The sequence below is a fragment of the Triturus cristatus genome, chromosome 6, assembly GCF_964204655.1.
Source record: "Triturus cristatus chromosome 6, aTriCri1.1, whole genome shotgun sequence".
Classification (NCBI taxonomy): Eukaryota; Metazoa; Chordata; class Amphibia; order Caudata; family Salamandridae; genus Triturus; species Triturus cristatus.
In genome coordinates this window covers 1,037,578,683-1,037,603,861 of record NC_140589.1, presented here as the reverse complement: position 1 = coordinate 1,037,603,861, position 25,179 = coordinate 1,037,578,683, and the positions used below count along the sequence as shown (strand labels likewise).

General features: G+C 48.1%; 1 protein-coding gene across 6 annotated transcripts in view; it reads left to right on the top strand.

The window, feature by feature from the left end:
• Nucleotides 1-25,179, top strand: part of LAMA2 (laminin subunit alpha 2) — a 3,129,796-nt gene that overhangs the window by 1,983,879 nt on the left and 1,120,738 nt on the right. For all 6 annotated transcript variants that reach the window (XM_085611831.1, XM_085611827.1, XM_085611830.1 and 3 more), the window contains one exon: nucleotides 16,543-16,686. In XM_085611831.1, the coding sequence (XP_085467957.1) occupies nucleotides 16,543-16,686 (144 nt within the window). The remainder of the gene's footprint in view (nucleotides 1-16,542; nucleotides 16,687-25,179) is intronic.

Sequence of the window (25,179 nt, the reverse complement as noted above, 5' to 3'; positions counted from 1 at the left end):
CCTGCAACACTGAGTCAAGGATCTGGTGATTTCCCCCCTGCCACTCGGAGGATCGCGAGGGCTGACAGCACTACTTACCATGGCGGGGTGCTGCAGTTTCACCCCCTTTCCCTCCTCTGCGGAGTGCGGACCTGCTCTACCCTTGGCGGGGCCTGGACCCAAGATGGTGCCCGTGAATTGCCCAACATAGTCGAGGACACACTCCCGGAACCTCCATGGGTGCTTCGGACCTGCAGTACACAGGTGAGCTGCTGGAACCTTCAGGGGGGTCCACCACTGCGGAGAGCCCCCCCCACTCACCCCTATAGTGCCTCCCGGGAGCACATGGGTGCTGCCTGACCCTTATAGTGGCTCCTTCTCTGCTCCATACACTTTATTGACGGAGCAGCGTGAGGGCAGATTGCCGCTTCCCTAAGAACTACCGCAACGTCTTGGTCATCGGGACTACCATCCACGACCCCACTTGACGCACGGACACATTGCCAGCGAGAGCAGGGGCTCCCCTTCCCGCGTGGCTCAGCGGACTTGGCGCCACCCTGCCCCTGACCGGCTGGGCTCGTTGGTCCTCCAGGCCCACCACTACACGCGTCCACAACGGATCGCTCGCCTCAAGCCAAACGCAGAACCATCGATCCTCACGGTCACCGTAATGGGGAAACCAAGGGCGTCTCAGCACACCACAGTGCCTGAGACTGCCCCCGAAAATATGCCCAATGCCAAGACCGGGACTACACTCGCTACGCCGCAGGCCAACCCCTCAATCTCCGAAAAGCTGGATCAGGTCCTGTTAGCCATCGAACACTCTAGAATATCCGTGGAGAAGCGCTTCGGCACCCTCATGACCGATATTAGCCTCTTGCGGGATGATCATCGCAAACTCGCCGACAAAGTGAAAGAGGGGGTGAGGGTTTTCGCTTCGTTACAACCCACTGTCAAAATGCATCAGGCGACATTGCAGGATGTTCTGGCCCGCCTATCCACCATAGAGGAACGCACAAATGATTTGGAAGGGCGCTCGCGCCGCTGCAACATTCGCGTGCTGGGTCTTCCAGAGGGGATCGAGGGTGCGGACCCGCTGGGCTAAATGGAAACGTGGGTGAAGTCGTTCACCCCGGCAACGGACAGGACAGCATTCTTCTCCATAGAACGGGCCCACAGAGTACCAGCTCGCAAACCGCCACCAGGAGCATCCCCCAGATCAATGCTGGTGAAATTCCTACATTTCCGTGACCGAGACGCGGTACTGCAGGCAGCCAGACAAGCAGCCCCCCTGCAGGTAGAGAATAAACTGTTCTCTTCCAGGGGATCCTCATCAATAGTCATAAGCACTGAATATTCCCGCCCATGTGCGGGGACCCCGGAAATAATAAAAATTATATATGTAAAAAACATACATATATACAGCTCTGTATATGTATAGACATATATCATTTTTTCCAAGCAAATGCAGCCCCTATAAAAAAAAAGGCTAGGCAATGTATAAATACACATCCAATAATACATATAGGTATAATAAAACACCTAAATCTTTTTTTTTTTCCTTTTTTTTTAATGAGGTAAACACTCATGAGAAAGCAAAAAAGAGAAAACTGTGGGAAACACAGATCTACAACACATTGCTAGCCTGCAGGCTGCATTGCAATACAATACCATAGAGACTGAAAAGCCCTGTATAGGTAAAAACTGGCACCGTGCCTTTAAGGCAGCCCTGGCTTCCATATCCCATCATGCCTCAGGGGTGACAGTTAGGTCAGTTGTTCTTTCCGGCTCCTTCAGTCAGGACCCTGGAATTCAGCTCTCTTCTTTTTTGACTTTTTAGTCAAGAATTATTTGCTTTATAGTAATTTTTTGGACTTCCTCTTATTAATATCTGGGAGGAAGTTAGTATCCTTTATTTTTCTGACTGATTTTCTGCAATTTTTGTCAGAAATATGCCTTCTTTATTTATTCCATGTCCCTCTTGTGGAAAAAAGAAGGCCTCTTCTGACACACATGAGGTGTGTATTGTCTGCCTGCCGGATTCTCACTCTCCAGCTACATGTCATCATTGTAAAGACCTTTCCAAAAGGACTTTAAAGGAGAGAGAGAGGATTAGACTCTACGGCTTATCAGAACGGTCGACGTCGAGGCAGCTGGTCCCTGTTTGCTCCCCATCGGCGTCGGGCTCGGCGTCGAAGACTCCAGCGGCGGGATCGTCGCTGAGAGGTGAGGAGTCCAGGGGTAGCCATGCTGCAAAAAGAAAATCGTCGTCGACTTTAGATACAGCGACGAAGCGGATGCGTTCGTCGTCGGCGACTTCGACGTCTAAGACATCGGCGTCGAGGGATCGGCGTCACAGTTTGACGTCAAAAAGGCATTTTTCGACGTCAAGAGAGGATCGCTCGACGTCAAGACAGAGACATCGTTCGACGTCGAAGGAAGGACATCGTTTGACGTCGAGAATTGCAAGAGATCGGTCGACGTCGCAAGAGGTTCGTAGGCGTTCGACTCCGAAGTTTACGTCGACGTCGAGACCAAGATCGCCGTCAAGACCAAGATCGCCGTCGAGAAAAGATCGATCGTCGACGAAGAGACTTGCGACGTCAAGGCATTCGTCGTCGGAGCATTCGACGTCGAGGCAGGCGCCTCCGTCAAGACCGACGTCGAGGCAGGAGCCTCCGTCGGAGTCGACGTCGAGGCAGGTGCCTCCGTCCTCACAGGTCTCCAAGTCTTTGGAGAAGTCCATAACGTCGAGGCGAGATTCCCCGTCGGGGTCTAGACCTCCGTTCAGACCAAGCCCTCCATCGACGACGAGGTTCTCTACGTCGAGGCAAGAAAAATCTCCACTGATTATCGAGGAGTCCAGTCCCAGGTCTCCGGTGATAGGCCTATCACCGTCGAGGCGGCCCTCCGCAGAGGGTTCTCAGGAGGTGTCGCATGTTCGCCTTACGATCCGGCCAGTCTCAAGGCGCAAATCCCCTCATAGACTGGTGTATACAACTTCTGAACACGATTCACCACGTCTTATAGCTATCTCGCCTTCAGGATCAGAGGGCTCGAGTTCGAGATCTGAGTCACCGGAAATTGTGCATCAATCTCCAGTGCCTGCAAGAGAAAATAGTCCACTGGAAGAGGGAAATGCTGTACCTCAAAGTCCAGCGAGAGAGATGCCTCAGGACTCGGCTATGTCTTACGCAGTTAAGGCCTCACTAACAAGGTTAAGAGACATGGACTTCCCACCGAGACCGGTCAGATCACGTTCTCGGGGAAGAGAATTTCGACGTCGCTCTCGAACACCAAAAAGGCGATCCAGATCCTCCTCTCACAGGAGAGAGTGAACCAGATCGGAGAGAAGGCGCCATAGGACCCCTTCTTCCTCCCCATCATCTAGATCATCCAGAAGGGATTATTCGCCGACACTCTCGGATACACCACCCTCTAGGGTATCTCCGGTGGATGATATCTCTACTTTTCAGGAGGTGTTGTGTAGAGGAGCTACAAAATTAAATATCCCAATACCGGTTCAGGAGATCACCTCCTCCATAATCTTTTAAACTCTTCATGAACGAGCAGTGTCACGCCCACTGTTGCCATTAGTCCCTGGTTTGCTACAACCAGTAATGGATATTTTTCTCACGCTGGCGACCACCAAATCTGCGCCGGCGCGGATTCTAAAAAAGTACCGTCCGGCTCCGGAAGATCCTCTGTTTCTAAGATCAGATCCTCCACCGGATTCTGTCATCACCGCTGCTGCCAGAAAGACGCATGCAGTAGCTGGGTCTTCAACGGTGCCCCCAGATAAGGACAGTAAGACGCAAGACTCTTGGGGGAGGAGAGTTTGCGGCTCGGCATCTTCTAGCTTAAAGGTGGCCAGCGCCTCAGCGCTTCTGGGGCGCTATGATAGATCATTATGGGACTCTCTCCAGAGGTTCATTGAAAAAATTTCATCCCGAGGACAGACGGGATTTTGAAGAAATTTTGCACGAGGGAAGTCTGGTTTCTAACCAGGTGATAAGTGCAGCGGCGGATGGGGCAACCCTAGCAGCGCATTCTTATGCCCATGGAATCACAGCCAGAAGATCATCTTGGCTCAGATTGACGGCCTTGAAGCCGGAAGCGCAGGCGAGAATACTAAATCTGCCTTTCTCTGGTAGTTCACTTTTTGGGTCTCATGCAGACGAAGAAATGGCCCGTATGAAGGCAGAGCTGGAGACCATGAAAGCCGTTGGGCTTGAAAAGAGGAAAGAGTTTCGACACCGCAGGGGAAACGATAGGCGTAACTACCAGCAGAGGGTTCAAACCCCTCAGTGGCAGAAGAACCAGGACCAGCAAGGTCAAAAGAAACAGCAATACCAGTCCCGCAGACCATCCAGGGGACGTGGTAACAACAGGCAGTCAAACGCTGGAAACAAGGCTCCAGGGAAGCAATGAGGAACCGCTTCCTCCGATGCTGTCCACCGCTCCGGTGGGAGGAAGTGTTGCGCATCATCTTCCAGAGTGGCAATCCATCACAAAGGACAAGTGGGTTCTGAATATACTGCGTCATGGGTACTCGCTTCGTTTCCGAAGCCACCCTCCATCGATTCCTCCTGTTCATTCATCCCAGCATCTAAAGCAGCTCAGAGAAGAGGTGGCGACTCTTCTGCTCAAATCTGCAATAGAAAAAGTACCCAAAAACCAAAGAGGAAAGGGAGTTTTAGATACTTTCTGATTCAAAAAAGGAGTGTGAAGGTAGAGTTCAGACCCATTTTGGACTTACGGATACTGAACAAACACATAAGAAAGGAAAAATTGTGCATGCTGGCGCTCCACCAAATATATCCTCTTCTCCGGCTGGGCGATTGGATGTGTTCGCTGGACCTTCAGGACGCATATTTCCATATTCCCATCCTACGGAATCACCGAAAATTTCTCAGGTTTGTGGTGGGGAACTCTCACTATCAGTTCAAGGTTCTTCCATTTGGCCTGAAGTCAGCTCCTCGAGTATTCACAAAATGCGTGGCAGTAGTAGCGGCTGCTCTGAGGCGCGCAGGAGTCTTCGTCTATCCCTACCTAGACGACTGGCTAATAAAGGGTCCATCGCCTCAGAGTGTTCGATCGCAGCTGTCGCTTTGCCTGAACTTATGTCGCAAGTTGGGTCTCAGAGTGAATGCCAAAAAGTCAAATTTTTCACCAACACAGAGGATCCACTACCTGGGTGCAACTATAGACTCCGTAGTAGGAAAAGTGTTTCCTTCGGAGGAGAGACAGTCATCCATTATCCTCAAAGGCAGACAGATTCTATCCAACAATCTGTCGTCGGCAAGACAAATCTCATCTCTGCTAGGGGCCATGGCATCCTGCATTTTCCTAGTGCCCAATGCCAGGTTAAGGATGCGTCCTCTCCAGCAAGATCTCGAGGACAAATGGGATCAAAGGAACTCCCTGTGGGAAGAAAAAGTTTGCCCTTCCTCAGCGGCCAGGCAGTCAGTCAAGTGGTGGCTGAAGCCACTGAATCTACAAGTGGGGATCCCCTTCCATCAAGAACCCCCAACTCAGACCTTAATCACCGACGCATCCCTTCAAGGCTGGGGTGCGCATTTCGGGTCTCTACAAACTCAGGGACGATGGTCCAGCAGCGAGCAGTTGTACCACATCAGCATTCTGGAGCTCACGGCAGTCCACCTAGCCCTCAAAGCATTCCTGCCTGCGATCAAGACGAGTACCATTCTAGTACAGACGGACAATACCACCACAATGTACTACCTGAACAAGCAGGGGGGTACTCGATCTAGGACGCTCTCGCTGGAAGCTCTGTCCCTGTGGCACTGGATCCTAGCAAGGAACATCTCGTTGAAAGCGGTGCACCTACCAGGAGAACTCAATGTGCAAGCGGACTTACTCAGTCGTCATTTTCAAGAACCAGAGGACTGGGTACTAAACGACGAGGTGTTAGAAGACATCTTCGGGGAATGGGGGCATCCGCAAGTGGACCTCTTCGCGGACGAGCACAACACAAAATGCCGAGGCTTCGCCTCAAGATACCATCGGCCAGGATCCCTAGGGAATGCCCTTTTTATCAATTGGTCAATGACATTTGTGTACGCTTTTCCGCCTCTCCCACTAATCCCCAAGGTGGTGAACAAGCTGCAGAATTCATCTGCCAAGATGATCCTCATAGCACCGGACTGGCCGAGGCAGTGGTGGTACACGGATCTCCTGCACATGTCGATCCGCCCCCACAAACGACTGCCGTGCAGGCCGGACTTGTTATCCAAGATGCAGGGGAAGATTTACCATCCCAGCCTTCCCTCGCTGAGCTTAACAGCATGGCTCCTGAAGTCCTCCAGTATGGCCATCTGAACCTCCCTCAAGAGTGTATGTCCATACTGAAGGAAGCCAGGAGGCCTTCGACAAGACACTCCTACTTCTGTAAGTGGAAAAGATTTTACATATGGTGTGCTCAGCATCATTATGATCCAACAAAATGCCAGGAGGATGTAATTTTGCCCTATCTTCTACATTTAGCGAGGGCAGGGTTGAAATTTTCATCCATAAAAGTTCACCTAGCAGCCATTACAGCATACAGGCGTTCGCCTTCGCAGCAGTCATTTTTTAAGTTGCAGGTGGTGAAGTATTACTTGCAAGGTCTCAAGAAAGTCTATCCCCCTGTTAGACCTCCGTCTCCTTCCTGGGAGCTAAACTTGGTTCTGTCAAGGCTCATGAGTTCTCCTTTTGAGCCTATACATAAGCACCTCACATGGAAGACAGCCTTTTTAATAGCCATCACTTCAGCACGGAGGGTCAGTGAGATACAGGCCCTCTGTTCTAAAGAACCCTACACTACGTTTCATCTGAATAGGGTAGTGATGAGGACTCATCCTTCATTCCTACCTAAGGTGGTATCGGACTTTCATGTAAATCAAGCCATCTCCTTACCAACCTTTTTTCCCAACCCCTCCTCTCCGGCAGAGAGGGCGTTGCATTCTTTAGATGTCAAAAGGGTCCTAAAATTCTATCTAGATAGGACTAAGAATGTCAGGAAATCTGATCAATTGTTTGTGAACTATGGTGTTGTCCGTATGGGCTTTGCTGCATCCAAACGTTCCATTGCTAGGTGGATTGTTTCAAGTATTACATTGGCCTACCAACTGGCTCAGAAACCGTTGGTGGCGCGCCCTAAAGCGCATTCTACAAGAGGAAAAGCGGCTACTGCTGCTTTTCTCAATCATGTCCCACTCTCCGAGATCTGCAAGGCAGCCACTTGGAGATCTGTCCACACCTTTACCAGACATTATTGTCTGGATTCGGACACCAGAGCAGACACTCAAGTAGGACAAGCCTCCTTGAGGAATCTGTTCCATACATAATCATTTTCATGATTTTTCTTACTCCATGTGTGGTACAATTTTTTTCATTTGCCTGCAGGTGGAAGGTGGGCTTGCTACTCTATTCAGTGCTTATGACTATTGATGAGGATCCCCTGGAAGAGAAGGATAAGTTACTTACCTGTAATCCTAGTTCTCTTCCAGGGGTATCCTCATCAAAGTCATAAGCAACCCACCCGCCTCCCCAGGCAAATGAGAAAAAGTGTATTATTCATTATGGAAAGGATATATCTTTGTGTTTAGGACTACGGTCCCGCAAAGAACAACTGACCTAACTGTCACCCCTGAGGCATGATGGGATATGGAAGCCAGGGCTGCCTTAAAGGCACGATGCCAGTTTTTACCTATACAGGGCTTTTCAGTCTCTATGGTATTGTATTGCAATGCAGCCTGCAGGCTAGCAATGTGTTGTAGATCTGTGTTTCCCACAGTTTTCTCTTTTTTGCTTTCTCATGAGTGTTTACCTCATAAAAAAAAACAAAAAAAAAAGAGATTTAGGTGTTTTATTATACCTATATGTATTATTGGATGTGTATTTATACATTGCCTAGCCTTTTTTTTTATAGGGGCTGCATTTGCTTGGAAAAAATGATATATGTCTATACATATACAGAGCTGTATATATGTATGTTTTTTACATATATAATTTTTATTATTTCCGGGGTCCCCGCACATGGGCGGGAATATTCAGTGCTTATGACTTTGATGAGGATACCCCTGGAAGAGAACTAGGATTACAGGTAAGTAACTTATCCATCATGATCTTCCCAGACTATGCGCGTGCAGTACAACAGCAAAGATCCTCGTTCTTGGAAGTAAAGCGCAGGTTGCGTGCCAACAACATACAGTACTCCCTTCTGTTTCCAGCTCGCCTCAAGATACTCCACTTTCTTCACAAGTGCAGAGGAGGCGCTCGACTGGGCGGATCTGCACTGTGCGCACAAATCTATACAGGATTCTGCACAGGACTGTACCCTTAAAGCACCTCGTACCAGAAGACGTGCCCACCAACGGCAACCGGGCGGACCAAAAATAAGGGCCCGGACCAGTACACAAGATTCCCCGGATTTAGAACAGATCATGAAAGAGAGACGGAGGTGCTACAAGCAGTGATAGATTTACAAGCCCCCACCCAATTGGAAGGCATCGACCAAGCTCCGCACCTCTTCTCTTCAGAAGGGGAAGATGACAGCAACGAAACAACTTCCGGAGTGAATTCTGTTACAAAACCCCCGGGTCACTCCCCAATCAGCTGACACTTTGCTTGATGGGCAAATGACTTCCCTCCCAGCTTGAACTGATCTTGCAGCCCACCAAGTGGGACCCACGTAACCTACTCATCCCTCTTGAGTACCTGAGACATGGATATACTCCGCCAAGCTCCAGACGACGCTCCATGATCCTACCACGGCCCGATCGACAGGACGTCTCGCCCTGCACACTGCTGCCACCCCCATGATTTATTGTTGTGCTCTCCAGTTCAGAGAGAGCAGGTTTGGACGTCTCGCTGGCCGCGATAGGTCCTCCGCATTGGGATCATTTCCCGGCCCCAGTTATTCCTCACAGTTCCTTATCCTTTCCTGACATCCTTCTACCCCCCATGGAATCCCCAGTAACAGGGTACATGCAACTCGTCGCCTGGAGACAGATGGCAGGGAACATGCCCCCCCACACCACACGAGATACACTGGCTGCCGGGTCCCGACAGGTGCGATCCACTTACACAAGCACATACAGAACCACATGGCTGCACAGACACAAACCGCTGACATCAGTCTCCTGACACTCAACGCCTGTGGTCTTCACACGCCGCACAGGCGATACGCCATATATTCCTACACGAAGCGTCAAAACGCTCGGATCGTGTTTTTACAAGAGACACACCTCACGCACACCGAGATCCGTAGACTACAGTCCAAATGGCGTGGCACCATATGTGCCACGTCATACTCTGCATACGCACGGGGGACTCTGATCTGGGTCCGGCCAGGCACCCCTTTCCAGGAACTGAGACGGGTGGTGGATAAGGACGGTAGATATGTCCTATTGGAGGGCCTTCTCGATGGACACTCGGTGCTCTTAGGCAGTATATACGCCCCGAACACAGAACAAGACAAGTTTTGGGACCGACTCACTGAGGTACTCGCCCAGTTCGCCACCATACCCTGGGTCTTAGGAGGCGACTGCAATTGTACAATCGACATTACTCTAGACCGTTCCCACCCACGCACTCGACAGCTCAGAAACAGACGGAGCGGTTCAGTGCCTGGGTCTCACAATGGGCACTCACTGACGTCTGGAGAATACAGCACCCGCAGACCCGACTATTCGTTTCATTCCATCCCACATAACCTCAGAGTCCGCCTGGACAGATTCCTGTGTTCAGCAGCAGTATTACCCAAAGCACACCACTCAGATTACCTAGGCAGGATTATCTCGGATCACGATGCCCACATCCTGCAACTAAACTGGAGCCCCCCTCGCCCCCCAGTCCCAACGTGGCGTCTTCCGCGGGATTGCCTAGTAGATCCCGTCTTCAAACACAACCAGGAGCAGAGCATACACGACTACTTCACACACAACACCGGGACAGCATCCTCCACACTAGTAGAATGGGACACATTTAAGGTAGTGGCCCGGGGAGAATGCATTAAGCAAATAGTGGGAGTTAAACGAACCCTAGAGCAAACACTCATCACAGCTGAAAAACGCCTTGCTACCCTCACTAAACAGGAAGATCCATCGGATGAGACAGTGACACGACTCGCTGAGGCCAGAACGGACTATAGGGCGGCTTGTGTCGACCTTCAACGCTATAATTTCAGGATGTATGCCAACCGGATGCACAAGGAGCGTGATAGAACGGGCACTTTGCTAGCTTGGTTAGCCAAACAAGACAATGACACGAAACCCATTACTGTGATCGTAGATCCCCATGGTACCCTAGTTCGCTCCCAAGACCAGATTCTTACAGCATTCCATCAGCATTACGCGGCGGTCTACCGACACCCCGCCTCGGATGAGCAAGATGGTATAGATCACTTCCTCGACCCTTTAACGATCCCCACAATTACGAACGACGATAGTACGTCTCTAGAGGCGAAGATACAGACCACAGACATCACCTGTGCCTTACGCACCTTAGCTCGCAACAAAGCGTCGGGGCTAGACGGGTTTCCTTTAGAGTATTACCGGACCTTTTCCCCCTCACTGGTCCCACGTTTAGCGGCAATGTACACCACAGCACTAGACTCTGGGGAGCTTCCGGAGTCTCTCCGGGAGTCGGTCATCGTGACCTTCCTGAAACCTAACCGCGACCCACAATTGCTGACATCCTATCGTACCATCACGCTCCTCTCCACCGATTGCAAGATTCTAGGTAAAATACTGGCGACAGATACACACAAATTATTCGGCCCCTGGTGCACCCCGATCAGTGCAGGTTTGTTCCAGGCAGAACCACCTCACAGAATATCCGTCGCCTATTCCACGTCCAAGACCAAGTAGGTGATGCACACCTTTGGGCTGCCTGCCTTATACTAGACCTTGAAAAGGCCTTTGACACCCTCACGTGGCAGTACCTCTTCTCGGTATTACAACGAATAGGCCTAGGCCCCACTCTCTTGGCGTACACAAAGCTCCTTTACACCAAACTCACATCGCGCGTTCGTATGGGGCGATATATTTCGCCAGCATTCGCGATACAACGCGGCACACGGCAGGGTTGCCCACTCTCGCCCCTGCTTTTCGCCCTAGTGGTGGAACCGCTAGCAATTCGGTTGCGACGGGAGGGAGAACACTGGGGCATCCCTATAGGCACAACCATGCACAGTGTCTCTATGTATGCTGACGATCTTCTCATCTATATCAGAGACATCACCGCAGACTTAACGCCCATCTGGGTCACGTTGACGGAATTTGCGGAGGTCTCGGGACTAAGAGTAAATTGGGAAAAATCCACGGTGTACCCGCTACATCAGAACCTTCCCCCTCGGACGATCAGGCTAGGTGATCAAACCATTGCCTGGAGTGAGGAGGCCCCCCGATACCTCGGAGTTCGTCTCTATCATACTCCGGCTGACCTTTACGACGGTAATCACCGGAAGGCACTGGCTAGCATCAGGTCCTCGGTGGGATTTTGGAGACACCTTCCGCTAGCCCCAACTGGTCGGGTGGCCATCACCAAAATAATAGTCGTCCCACGGCTACTATACTAGTTTACAAACTTGCCAATAATTCCGCCCAGACCCTTCTTCCGCGAGCTAGACGCGCTTCTTGGCTCGCTGATATGGGGTACGGGCAGACATAGAATAGCATTGTCAAAGCTTCAGCTACCCACTTCACAAGGAGGCTTAGCCGCCCCATTCTTCGAATCCTATTTTTTAGCCGCACAGCTACAATGGCTATCCTATTGGACGGCAGGCAGACATGTTGCAGAGACGATCACTACGAATGGCCCGGTGCCCAAACCCGAGATCCGCCGACTGCTATTACCAGGCACTAAACCTCGACGCACACATCCCCTACAGGTGACAGTTGCATGCCAGTGCATGCAGAGGATACACCGTATGTCGCCCACGACCCCCCCATATTCTCCCCTTCTTCCACTGGTCGGATGGCCCCTGCGAGAACACTACTACGCACCCAAAATACTCCGCATCTGGACGGATTGCGGTGTTACCGAAGCTGAGGGTCTTTTCGAGGACGGCCAGCTCAAGCCTTTCCAACGCCTAATGGAGGACCATGACCTTCCTGCCAGCCAATTCTTACATCACCGTCAACTCCTTGCACACTACAGACAGCACCATGACCTCTCGACAGGGGAATCGCTAACACATCCAGTTATACACACACTCTTGCACATGGGACCACGGCGCCACTTGGTCACATGGATCTATAGGGCTATCGGGGAACTCATGCACAAACCACATCGACCCTGCGGACCATCTGGGAAAACGAACTAGGCCGCCCACTACATGAGAAGGAATGGGAGAAAGCTCTTGAACACCCCAGGAAGGTGTCTCGAAATGCGCGCTTCAAGAATATACAATTCTACATCCTCCATAGAGCATATTGGACGCCAGCACGCCTCCAACGCTTCTATGCCGACACACAATTCTTGTGCCCTAGATGTCGCTCACTAGCGGCAGATTTTCAGCACATGTTTTGGAGCTGTCCTACACTATGCCCCTACTGGCACCACATCCACAAGTCCCTCGGGGATCTCACTGGACTCGCGTATTGAGTACTTGGGAAGCCTGTGCATTGGGTATCTACCAGAAAAGAAAGCGGCACAAGGTACCCCTCAGATTTGCTTTGTTGGCCATTTTACTAGCCAAACGCAACATTGCTATGCATTGGCGGTCTCCCACGGGGCCCACGGTTGCTGCTTGCGAGGGGGTGGTTCAAAAATGGGCATTAGCGGAAGAGGAGACGCTACGGGAAGAAGAGGTAAAGGGGACGCGCAAACACCCCACATCCCTAGATTGGGCTATCCTGCTGAACCGCTTCACACAATCGCTGACCCGTGCTGAACCGGAAGGCGACTCTGACACAGCGTACGACGCACAGCTACTGACACAGACGGCGATCACGGGCACCAGTCCCTCCCACATAATGCATACAGGTAGCTGGTAGTTTCTCAGCACTATGCTATACATCCCACTGAACGTTCGGACCTCGAGGCCGGGCCAACCATTATCCTATCTGTCCCCCCCGGCTGCTGGCCCCTAGAAGTACATGGATCCACAGTCCGCCAGGACATGTATTATCCCGCAACCAACGATGAGGCCAGTACCTAAAGACTCCATGGACTCCCCCCCCCCCCCGTCCCTCCCCAGTTCGAATCCACCCCAGTTCTGTTTGGACATTTTACACAGGATCACATCCACGCAGGCAAAGCATTGGACTAATAACTGCACGACGAACAACGCATTTATTCTGAAGTCCAGGAAATGCTGATGGGTACCCTGTCGCATGTTGCAAAATGTCATAGTAAATACAAAATGTCAATAAAAACATGTTTAAAAAAAAAAGTATGGGAACCCAGTCCTTGCGACTTTAGATTACCCTAGACGAAACTCTGCAACATATATCCTGGACCTTCAACATTCTACTTTGCTTAGAAGACTGAAGAAATCTCCCTTGGGGTCAAGGAGTGACTCCCCTGCTTGGCAGGCACCAAAGAAGCAACTGACCGGTCTGCATCGCAGAGGGTCCCGCCGGATGCCAAAGTCTTTGCATCACCAGAGGTAGATTTCCAGACTTCTCCAAGGATACCCTGAGTCCACAGCAAAGCTGAGGCCCGTGGCTATCGTGGGTGACTTGGAACCGTGACCCCTGGACAATGTGAACTTTTGCAGCAACACTATCTTCTTGGTCATACTTGAAGTTGTGCTTTGGACTCTGAGTAGCCCCAGCCTTGAGCATCCCCTGCATCGAAGATTTCTGGCCTCCACTCCACGAGTGACCCGTGGGCCAGTTTCCAGTGCGACCGCTCGAGGCTCCTTTGCGATCGCTAGCCCATTGGCTAGTGGGTCTCCACGAAGGCAACTCCTCTTCTGATTGGGCTTTTCTGATTGCTCCAGACGTGCCCCGACTTACCTTCGCTGGGTGAGTCCCCCAGACCTTGTTGGTCTGCACCGCAGTCCTTTCTCTGATTTCCAGTGACTTGCCGTTGCCAAGGCTTGTTGGGTCCAATCTGGTCGCCGACGCTGCAGCACTCTACAAACTTTGTGGGACAGGTCGAATCCAGCTCCTGGTTGTCATCGGCGCCTCCTGGACCTCTTGGCTGAAGAGTCAAGACACCCGTCAACTCACCTGAAGCACCCGACATCTGTGGGCATTGGTCCATCCTTCCCTTGGTCACTGGTAAGTGACCCAGACTCTGTCCCCTCTGCTTTCAAGTTCCTTCCTTCCTAGATCCAGACTTGGATCGCTTCGGACACTTCTCCTCTTCACGGCAGCAGCACATCTTCGCCAGCTTCCATTGAAATCGACGACGTGACCCGACACCAAAGACACCTATGCACCCGGCTTCCCTGGGTGAGGTAACACGAGTACTCCGGTGCTCCCGTGTGTGCTAGCTCTAGAACTTCCTAAGTCCTGACTCAATTCTAAGTGTCCCTAATCTTTAAATTTCCAACCGCGACATTGCCCATAGAAGCGGTTGTGTTTAGTCCAGTCGTGGTTCTTATACCACTTTATTGGTATATGGTTTGGTAGTTCCCTATGGCCCAAACGTGTATTTGTGCTATTACTGTTGATTGCTAACTTGTAAATTAAGTACTTCGAACTACAGACTCATAAAGAGACTAGAGGGGTGTGTTTTATCTTAAATACATATATTTTAAATATATACCTGGTGTGGTTGTCCTTTCATTTGGTCATTCAAGAGATTATAGACTGGTAAAACAATCTGCTTTACATTCCTTCAAGACTTAGCCTGAAGGCTGCTCTCCATAGCTACCACTAGGATAGCTTTCAATAAAGGTTGTCTTTGACCTATTCACCATAAGGGGTTGTTTGGACTGATACATGGTGCCCACTATAACTAGTGGACAGCATATATCAGGCCAACTTCTCACAAGCCGCCACTGGATTTCTTTGCACATTCTACTGATGTTTGGGGACTCATATAAAAGGGTCAAGTGTAGGGCAAAAAATAGCAGAATGATCTGTGAATATTAGCCTCAAACTAGAAGAGATCAAAATTAACTTCTTAAGAGCAAAATTGGGTTTGAGTATATGGCCACCAATTTGAGTGGAGGAGTTCACATCATGAAACAAATTTCTAGATCCCACTTCGAAGAGGTGTATAATGCAAAATAATTCAATTAAAAAAATGGTTCTATTTGAGGGCGCTTTTAGGTCAGAGGAAAAAGTTCAGAACACACAGATTGCCATGAGGACAATGAGCAAGGGGAAAACATAGGTGTAAATTGAAGTTTTCGGAATTACAACCAGCGTGTCATTGCTACTCAGTTGGCAAAAAATACGGGGGCATATTATCAAGACAGGCGATAAAATTATCGCCGCTTTAGCGTCAGAAAACTGCCGCTAAAACGGCGATAATGGGCTTGATAATATGCTCTATGGAATTCCAATTGAAGCTCAGGTTAGACGTCCTTCACATCTAACATGGGCTTCAATCGGATAATTTTATTGCCTGCCTTGATAATATGCCCCACGATTTTGAAGTTTCAAGAGGATTTAAACATAACTCATCCACTACGCCTACTAGCCATGACCTTTTGAAAAGTACTGCAGAGGTGAGACTTAGCGCAAGCAGATACCGAGTCAGTTCTCGACCATTACAATGAAAAAAGTCTAGCTCGAGCTCCTCAAATTCCATAAAGACCTTCATACAAATGAATGTATCTGCTTTGGGTTAGTAAGGGTGGGTTTCGATTCAGGGTTTTTCACCCTGAGGGATGCGGATTACCAACGATCGTGCTTGCTGTGGTCTGGCTAGATCTTGTTGGCCATTCTGGCAGTGAATTGAAGGCATGCTGGGAATGGCGATGAACTAAGGGCCACCTCTCAAGCCAAACAAACAATACTGTGGAAAGCTTTGGATAGATACGTAGTGCATTCTTTGCATCGCACTATATTAAAGACAAACTCTATAAATTTTTTCCAGCAAAAAAATGCTTTCTGAAACCATTAATTTAAAGTATTTCTGAAGTTCAACACACAAGCTCATATAACAGACAATATTTTTCTAGGTGCTCAGACAAGAGGACAATAGTTGCGTGGCCTGTGCATGGATTGGATGGTACAGTAGCAGCTTTTTTCCCTCACGAATAGCGCGAAGGTACCGTTTGTATTGTATTTGTATTGTAATGGCATTTATAAAGCGCTTACAACCCCTGACGAGGCGTCGAGGCGCATTTTTCGGCGAGTAGCGCACAAAAGATTAGTTGTGAATTAGTATATTGAAATGTGAAACTAGTTTGCATCACTCAAGGTGAAACGAGCTTATGTGTAATACATTGTATAAATATATATTTAAAAGGCGACCTTTAAGCATGTGCGTCACAGCAGGTTATCTTGGATTTTCGACTTTTCCTACAGGGTACTCGTATTTTTCCTGGTGCTATGATAGCACATATCATGCTGAATGTGTTATTTCTAATCCAGACACTCTTCCGCTAGGCATTCACGCACGTGCTTAAAATGCACTTTTCTCTTGCAGGTGAACGTGGAAGGGACACATTGTGACAGGTGTAAGCCTGGTACATTTGGCCTCAGCGTGGGAAACCCCGTGGGCTGTGGCAGCTGTTACTGCTTTGGGATGGCTACGCGGTGCAGCGAGGCGAAGGGGCTGATCCGCACGTGGGTGAGTAGCGAGCTCCCGAGGCGTGTAATGTGATAATGGCGTTTCCTGCTGGCGGTATTTAGACAGACGTACAAAGGTAACCGACTAACTCCGAGGTGGCGAAACATCAAGTCACCTTCTGCACCTGTTGTTATTTCGCAGCAGAGGGCAGGATAATGCCAGCAACCTATCACGATGGCTGTTAAATGTTTTCATTTATGTCTGTGGGTGTGAATTAAATCAGACCCTCTGGAATGTGAGGCTTTTGTGACAAATGCATAGGATCACGTTATGGGTTGTCCTGGTTGCCAAGCTGAGGTAAAGCAACTTACTTTGCATCATTACCCTACAAAATTACTACAAATGAGCATACACCCAGACATAGCTTAATTTGTAATAAAAAAAAAAAGGGCAGGTGCCCATACTTTTTCTGTAGAGCACACCGCCGAATGTAACAATTGCCCATTAGCAAGAATACCTAGTCTTGATACCATATTATGTCTTTTTTCCAACATACTGTAGCTATATCCTGTCTTTGTCTTAAACCTTCTTTCACCCTTTGCTGCCTTTCTCTTTCTTGGTCTGGGTAAAAAAAATGACGATGCTCAATCAGTCAAGTTCCCCTAAAATGAGCACATAGGCCTAACGCATGCAACCACCAGCACAAATTAAGCACTCGCTCATCTGATTCTGAAAAGTGACTGGTGATGGAATCTAATATATCAAAAAAACTTTGAACTGGGTTGGTCGTAAGGGAGATATGAACATGACGATGTTGTCTTAAAAATCAACTTACCGATTTGAAGATTTGGAATCTGTGCAGGTGAACACAAAAACTATTTTAGGAGCATTCCAGATATTAATAAAAAAACACGTAATTAACACAGCAAAACACCATACCACTATTACTACATGTGAATTGATTATAGTTATGAACAAGCATTTGCAATGCAATAGGTCTCGCATTACTGAAAGTTTGAGCTATTGGCGTTGCATTATTACATGCAACGCAAATGGCTCAGACTTTCAAGAATGCGAGACCAATTGCATTGCAAATGCTGGTTATTTTTAGGATTTTATTAACCTTTTTTTATTCTCCGCCCAAAGGCTGCACTTCTGAAAAAGACATTTGAAGTCAAAGTGTTTTTTCTTATTGTTTTTTCGATCCACTTCACACAAGGGAACAAATATAGGAAAGAGAAAAAGAGCCATTTGTTGAAGTAATGGTTTCCAGCAACTGAGGAGGAGCGAGACAGAGGGAGCGAGTGAATAAGAGGAAGAAAAGGGGGGAGGGGCAGCAGCAGAGAAGGAAAAGTGAACGTTGTTGTTTAAAGAAAGAAAAGACAAGCATTTATAATGCAATAGGTTTCGTATTTGTTAGAGTTAAAGCTATTAGCGTTGTAAATGATAACGTTTTTACCTATGTGTTTTGTTTTGAGGTGTATTGGAACCATGTGTGTTGTATTGGAATTGTTAGTTGTTTATTTGTGCAGTGTGTAACTGTGTGTTGTGTATTTATGTACTGGAATTATGTGGCATGGTGAATAGATAGTGTAAAGTGGTGGGGGCGCTAGACCCACATACTTTATAAATGAGCACACGGACACCAGATTGAGAGTAGTTAACTGGCCACGAGCACGTGCGCTGGGACCCTTTTATTATCAGGGTCACCTGACTGGTGACGCCTGTGGTGGGTGGGTGTTTAGTGTGGGTTACAGCCTCAGAACACTAGAATGTATCCAGCCGGATAATACAGATAGTAGTGAGAGCTGTAGAGAAGCGATAGAAAGGAAGTTTGCAAGAGATAGGTCGTTTGTGAAGGTAGTGGTTATTGAGATAGAGGAGGAGAAAGAGTGTGAGAAAGAAGGGGACAGCAGGCAACATATGCCTAAAATGTATTTTTTGTGTATGTCGAAGACCCCCTAAGAAGGGGAGGAGAGCATGTGTTTGAGAGAGGGAAAGTTTGGAAAGGCACGTTTTATGTTTTTAGCCCCTAAATTTGTCCTGAAGAGCAAAGTCGATTGTTTCCTGTTTCTGTGCACTATTCCCTTAAAGAAGCTGATGTGCAAACAGGAACATAGCTCTTCCGAAAGTGCCAGAGAGCGTACACAGCCATGGTTTCAGAGTTTCCATTCTGTTCAATGTAAAGTTGCTTTTCTTCCAGTAAGTATAGGACTACAAGTCCCATAATGCAAAGGTAGAATGAGAGTATGAGCTCCCAAGGCGTGGTTTGAGACGATGTGTGATATGCGGTCAACCTGTTGTGGAGCCGAGGGTTGTGCTTTCTCACAGGCTGTTGCAGCTCTCCGATTTATGTATTCAAATGTAAGGAGATACGTGAGACGCCTTTTACAATGAAATTCACCCGGTCGACACCAGCGGGACTCTGCTGATGGCTGCCCACCCCGGATGAGAGCGTTCTGAAGAGCTGAAGCAAGTGGTATTCCCCTAAATCTGTCCCAAAAAATCAACGTTGAATGTTTTCAGTTTTTGTGCAGCGCTCCCTTAAAGAAGCGAATGTCCAAGCAGGAGCAGAGCTCTTCCGAGAACGGGGATGGCTGAAAGCTAGTGCGTGTCCGAAAAAGAGACTGGAAGAAGATTTGTGAAAAAAGGAAGATGGAGTGTTAAAGTTATCGCAGGAAAAATGGGTAGAACACGGATGAGGGAAAGAAATGACAGGAGGCAGTGGAAGTGTGATGGAGCGAGAAATAGTGTACAAGAGTCTGAAGTGAAGAATGCAGAAAGGAGTGAATGTGAGATGCACAATGATACTGTGGCAAGAGTGCAGAAAAGCTGAAGAGTTTGACATATGGAGTGATGAGTAATTTAGTGAAAGTTGCATAAAGCCCTGAGTATCTAGTTTAAAGATAACGCCTTACAATTAGTGACTTTAATATTAACTGTAGGTGATGTAGGTTGGCTGAACTGTTAAAAGCTTTATTTAACTTCTGGCCTAGAGATAAAGTTACCTATTTTGCTAAGCTGGTAACGTTATGCCCAACTTACTGTACACTTCCTTTAAGAAAATAAAGTCATCAGCTGCTGTTGTCTTTTTAACAAAGAAATGCCGAGCCAAATGAAAAACAAATGTTAGTACATTCATGCTACTTAAGGGGAAAGTAGGGGAAAAAAGACACCTGCCAGAAACACGGTAACAAAAAAAGTATTCTGGTCCGGCCACCTATCGGTCGCCACAGCTGCTGCCGGGCATGGTGGGCTGTGGCAGCTTTGATAGCTAATGCACTAGCATCCGAGATGTGTGGGTTTTCAGTGGATCGCACAAAGATGCACCTTTAATCTTTCTAGGTCGATAACAAGAGGGCCAGAATTAATTAGTTTCGTCGCTACTAAGCCCCAGGAGGAGGTGAACGCTTGCCACCTAATGATTATTTGTATCCATTTGCTGCAGGTGGAGTTAACCCCCACAGCCTCGAAGAGTTCCTGCAGTTGCCTTGAGCGGGATACAATCTATAAATTAGAAAAGGGTACTCGCTGCCGGCTGTTTTGAGGCGCTGCAGAAGACTGTTCTAATACCGGCACATACTCTGTAGCAGGGGCATTAAGCTACTGAGCTATGGGCCACCGTACAGTATTTATTGGAGGTAGTTATGCTGCTGTTCAGTGCTTTAAATATCATATGAACCAGTTACCAGTAGGCCTGAGGCTCGTGCGCACCGTCTCCGTCTTGTTCTATAAAGGGGGGTGTAGGCCAGTGTTGGGCAGTCAGCTGCGTGAGGCATGCTGGGACGAGTAGGTCCACACTTTTGACAGAAGTAAAACTGCAAGTCCCAGCATGCTTAGAGCTGCTTTCTGAGATAAAGCACCCTCGCTACCTGACACTACTTTGTGTCCGCCTCGATGTCCAGGCTTCTTCGCGCTGGACCCTGCATCTGGATTGCTGAGCGGCACCTTAGTGGATTTTGAGTGGCTGGCAGCTTGTGCTATGCCTGTAGTCAGGGCTTTAAGTGGGATGGAAAAACTGGAGGGTCTCTCAAAGGGGCGCGGCCAATGCAATTAAGGGCGTGCCTTAAAAACACAAACTAAAAAGTAAAGAAATAGAAAGAAACATCTATTTCTTTACTTTTGCTATAATCGCGGCACCGATGCTTTACTTTTAACATTAAAAGTGAAGTAAGGGTGCCGCGATTATAGCAAAAGTAAAGAAAAAGATGTTTTTTTTTCTATTTCTTTACTTTTGCTACAATCGCGGCACCGGCGCTTTACTTAAAGGTAAAGTGCCGGTGCCGCGATTGTAGCAAAAGTAAAGAACAAGCAAATGGTGTGCGCGAAAAGTGATCGCGAGTAAGGCGGCCAGGAGGAAAGATAGATGGCGGCTGCGCGCGTGCACGTGCGTGTGCACTCACGCTTGAGGCCACCAAAAGCCTCTGGTAGCACTGTGAAAACCGGCTTAGAAAATGTCTCTCCGAGCAGCGCATGCACTGGCTCAGGCGAGACCGAAAAAGGGGGACCCAATTCACCAAAACTCTAGCTGGAATGGCAGACATATAGGCTCCAAGGCGTATGTGTAGGATTTACATACATTTCCAACCTTCGTGTCAGACACCTAGGGCTCGCTGGAGTTACTGATACCAGGGATATTGGTATCTTGGATGGGGTAAGGAAAAGTCTGTGGTGTTATGAGTGAAACTCTGAGGGCTTCCTTGTGCACAAGTGGGATCAGAGCTATCACACTCAATTCTCATGACAGCTCCTCCTTTCTCCTTAGAGTTCCACCGGGAGATTTTAGCCGACTTTGCCATCTGGAGCTCTCTCGTGGCTTCATGGGGCTCCTGTGGACTTTGTATTTCCTTATGGTGCTGGTAACTCTGTATCTAACCCCATCAGGAATTCAGAGGACCTTGAGTTTCCAGTGTACTCCAGAGAACCTTAAACTGTGGCAGATTCACAGGAGAACTCACATGCATAAATATTAATGCTCATGGAAATGCTACACGTCTATATTCCTGCACATGGATATAAAAAACCCAAAGTACAGTTTCACTTTTATATATTTTGTGTTTCTCCATGAGTTAAAGCATCCACCCACGAGCATAAACCCCTCCACTACACACCCACCAAGCTATCGGAAAGTATGCAATCATCATACAGGTTAGGTGAGAATGATGTTGTGGCTTGGTTGCAACTTCATTGAAACTCATGCATGAACACTTGTTTTAGGAGCCAATAAATGCTAAGAGGGATATTTATCATCGTTTTGCAAGGGAACTCACATAGCACAATTCGTGCAAAGCATTTAGTCAATTTACCGCATATGACAATGATCTTTAAAAAGTAATTCAATCTAAAAGGCCCAGGAGCCCAGTGCAAAATTGTATTGTGCCGCACAATTGCCCGCAACAATAGTAAACCTAGGCCTCAGTCTCTCCTGTGAGGGTCATCATATCTCAGAAGGGGACATTTGTTCTGAAATAGATAATCAAGATTCTACTGATCTCACGTTTTGTGCTTCCAGCATTATAGAGATTTGTAAATTTGCTGCACTGACTTGAAAATATACACGTCATCACATAAAGGTGCAGCAATTAGATTTCTAAATTAGGCCTACTGTCTTGTGAGGATTGTTGATTAGAGTTGATCATATTTTGGTCATTCCCATCTATTCTAGGGCCAGTTTCCTCAGAATACTCGATCTGGGACAAATCTTCTATACTGCAAAGTTATACAGTCATCTAGTGTGTTTATTCCCATTATATGTGCCACATACTGTTTTCACTCTCTATTTTCTAACTTCCACGTCCTACCAACAGGGGGAACCACAGACAACCTCACAGCCAATGTCCCCTACCCCAAAGGGATTCATTTTAAAAACGCTTTCTGAAAACACTCTTTAAAAATGTTTATAGGTAACTACTGCATCTGATGACACGGCGTTATTCCTAAGAAAACTCATCCACCTATCTGGCGCCACATTACAGAATACGATGCGCTCTCTTTGTTGCGCCAGGCGCACCTTTCAAAACGTTGACCCGGCGCAAACAAGGAGAGTGTGCCGTATTATATTGAATGCGCTGCCCCCAAGGCAGCCACAAAGTAGTATTGCCCTGGGTGCAGGGCATTCAAGAGAAATACAGAGCAGCTTTAAAGCAGCCGCTCCGTGTTTACCTGTGCAGACTGCAACCCGTCTGTACTTTCAAGGGGGATTAAAGATCCCCTTGCAGGTGGATGCAGTGAGTGACTGCACCCGTCTGCAAAGGAATGTCTAGGGGCGTCCATAGAAAACACCTGAGGCTTGAGCCGGGTGACAGTAGGCGCGTTTTGACAGGCTCTGGTATACTTTTAAAACAAAACTTTTAACATTGTTTTATTGACTGCGATTTTGCACAAGAAAACGTTTTGCTGCTATCTGCACTTAGGAACGATTACTTGCCATTTTTCACAGACTTTGATACTACCGGGTTAAGCGATTGCTGGCCGCCATTTTGGTGGTAGGGGGGTCAGCGCTCTAGGCTTTCACGGTACACAGCTATTAAAGCCCGATGCCAGCGCAAGCGCGACCAGAAAACACCTGAGGCTTGAGCCGGGTGACAGTAGGCGCGTTTTGACAGGCTCTGGTATACTTTTAAAACAAAACTTTTAACATTGTTTTATTGACTGCGATTTTGCACAAGAAAACGTTTTGCTGCTATCTGCACTTAGGAACGATTACTTGCCATTTTTCACAGACTTTGATACTACCGGGTTAAGCGATTGCTGGCCGCCATTTTGGTGGTAGGGGGGTCAGCGCTCTAGGCTTTCACGGTACACAGCTATTAAAGCCCGATGCCAGCGCAAGCGCGACCAGAAAACACCTGAGGCTTGAGCCGGGTGACAGTAGGCGCGTTTTGACAGGCTCTGGTATACTTTTAAAACAAAACTTTTAACATTGTTTTATTGACTGCGATTTTGCACAAGAAAACGTTTTGCTGCTATCTGCACTTAGGAACGATTACTTGCCATTTTTCACAGACTTTGATACTACCGGGTTAAGCGATTGCTGGCCGCCATTTTGGTGGTAGGGGGGTCAGCGCTCTAGGCTTTCACGGTACACAGCTATTAAAGCCCGATGCCAGCGCAAGCGCGACCAGAAAACACCTGAGGCTTGAGCCGGGTGACAGTAGGCGCGTTTTGACAGGCTCTGGTATACTTTTAAAACAAAACTTTTAACATTGTTTTATTGACTGCGATTTTGCACAAGAAAACGTTTTGCTGCTATCTGCACTTAGGAACGATTACTTGCCATTTTTCACAGACTTTGATACTACCGGGTTAAGCGATTGCTGGCCGCCATTTTGGTGGTAGGGGGGTCAGCGCTCTAGGCTTTCACGGTACACAGCTATTAAAGCCCGATGCCAGCGCAAGCGCGCAGCGGACGCGCGCAGCGGGCGCGCCGCTGGCGCGCCGCTGGCGCGCCGACGTCTGCGCCTGGCCCGCGCCTCACGCCAGTCCCCCTGGCCGGCTCACTTTGGATTACTCGGGGCAAAGAACCTATTCCAGTGAGTTGCTGCACAGGCTAAATACCACTAATTCCACCTGTATTCAAAAATGTATTTTTCCAGACAGCATAACTGTGCCAAGATGGACCACTTGTCCCAACTGCGGAACTAGGTTTCAGTTGCTCGGACATAAAATAGCCAACAATAAAAACAACATGGCTAGGGCAGGCTTAAAGAAAAGTATTAAATGTCTACTACTCAATGTCAGGTCCCTAGTTAAACATAGTATTGAACTAGCCCACCTCATTGAAAACGAAGGGATAAAAATAGCATTTATAACAGAAGCCTGGACAGATGAAGCTTCAGGCCCGGATATTGTGAAAGCCACCCCACCTGGCTACAATTGTCACACCCAGAATAGATTGAATAAAAAAGGTGGTGGATTAGCGATAATTCACCACGAATCCATCAACGTTACCTTTAACAACTCCACCAATGCGGACTGTGAAGCGCTGGACTTTTGTCTTTGCCTCACTCATCAATATACCTTTAGAGGCACCTTACTGTATAGACCCCGCGGTCCCAAAACAGGGTTTCTAACTAAAGCCAGTACTTGGGTGGAAAATGAACTGGGTTCGAGCTCCTACTCAATCATGGGTGATTTCAACTTCCACTTAGAAGAGGAAGAAGATCCAGACACTATTAAACTCACTGAACTATTCAAGGCAATTGAACGAACACAACGAGTCGTTGGACCTACACATAAAGCGGGGCATACACTAGATGGCATTTTCACCAATAATATGGAGGTTGCCATGAACGGCACCTTACCCATTACTTGGTCAGACCACAACGCTATTATCTTCACGATCTCACCTCCTACATTAAACTCAGCAAAAACTACCACCAATTACACAGAGTTTCGCTCCTGGAAAAAAATTGATGCTGAGGTACTTAACACCATGCTGAAAAAATCACTCCCTATGATCTCTGAGGATTTGGAGGCTGCAGCCACAGAATACTCCAGGTGGCTGGACTCAGCATGTACGCAACTGGCCCCCAGGATATCTCGACGAAATTT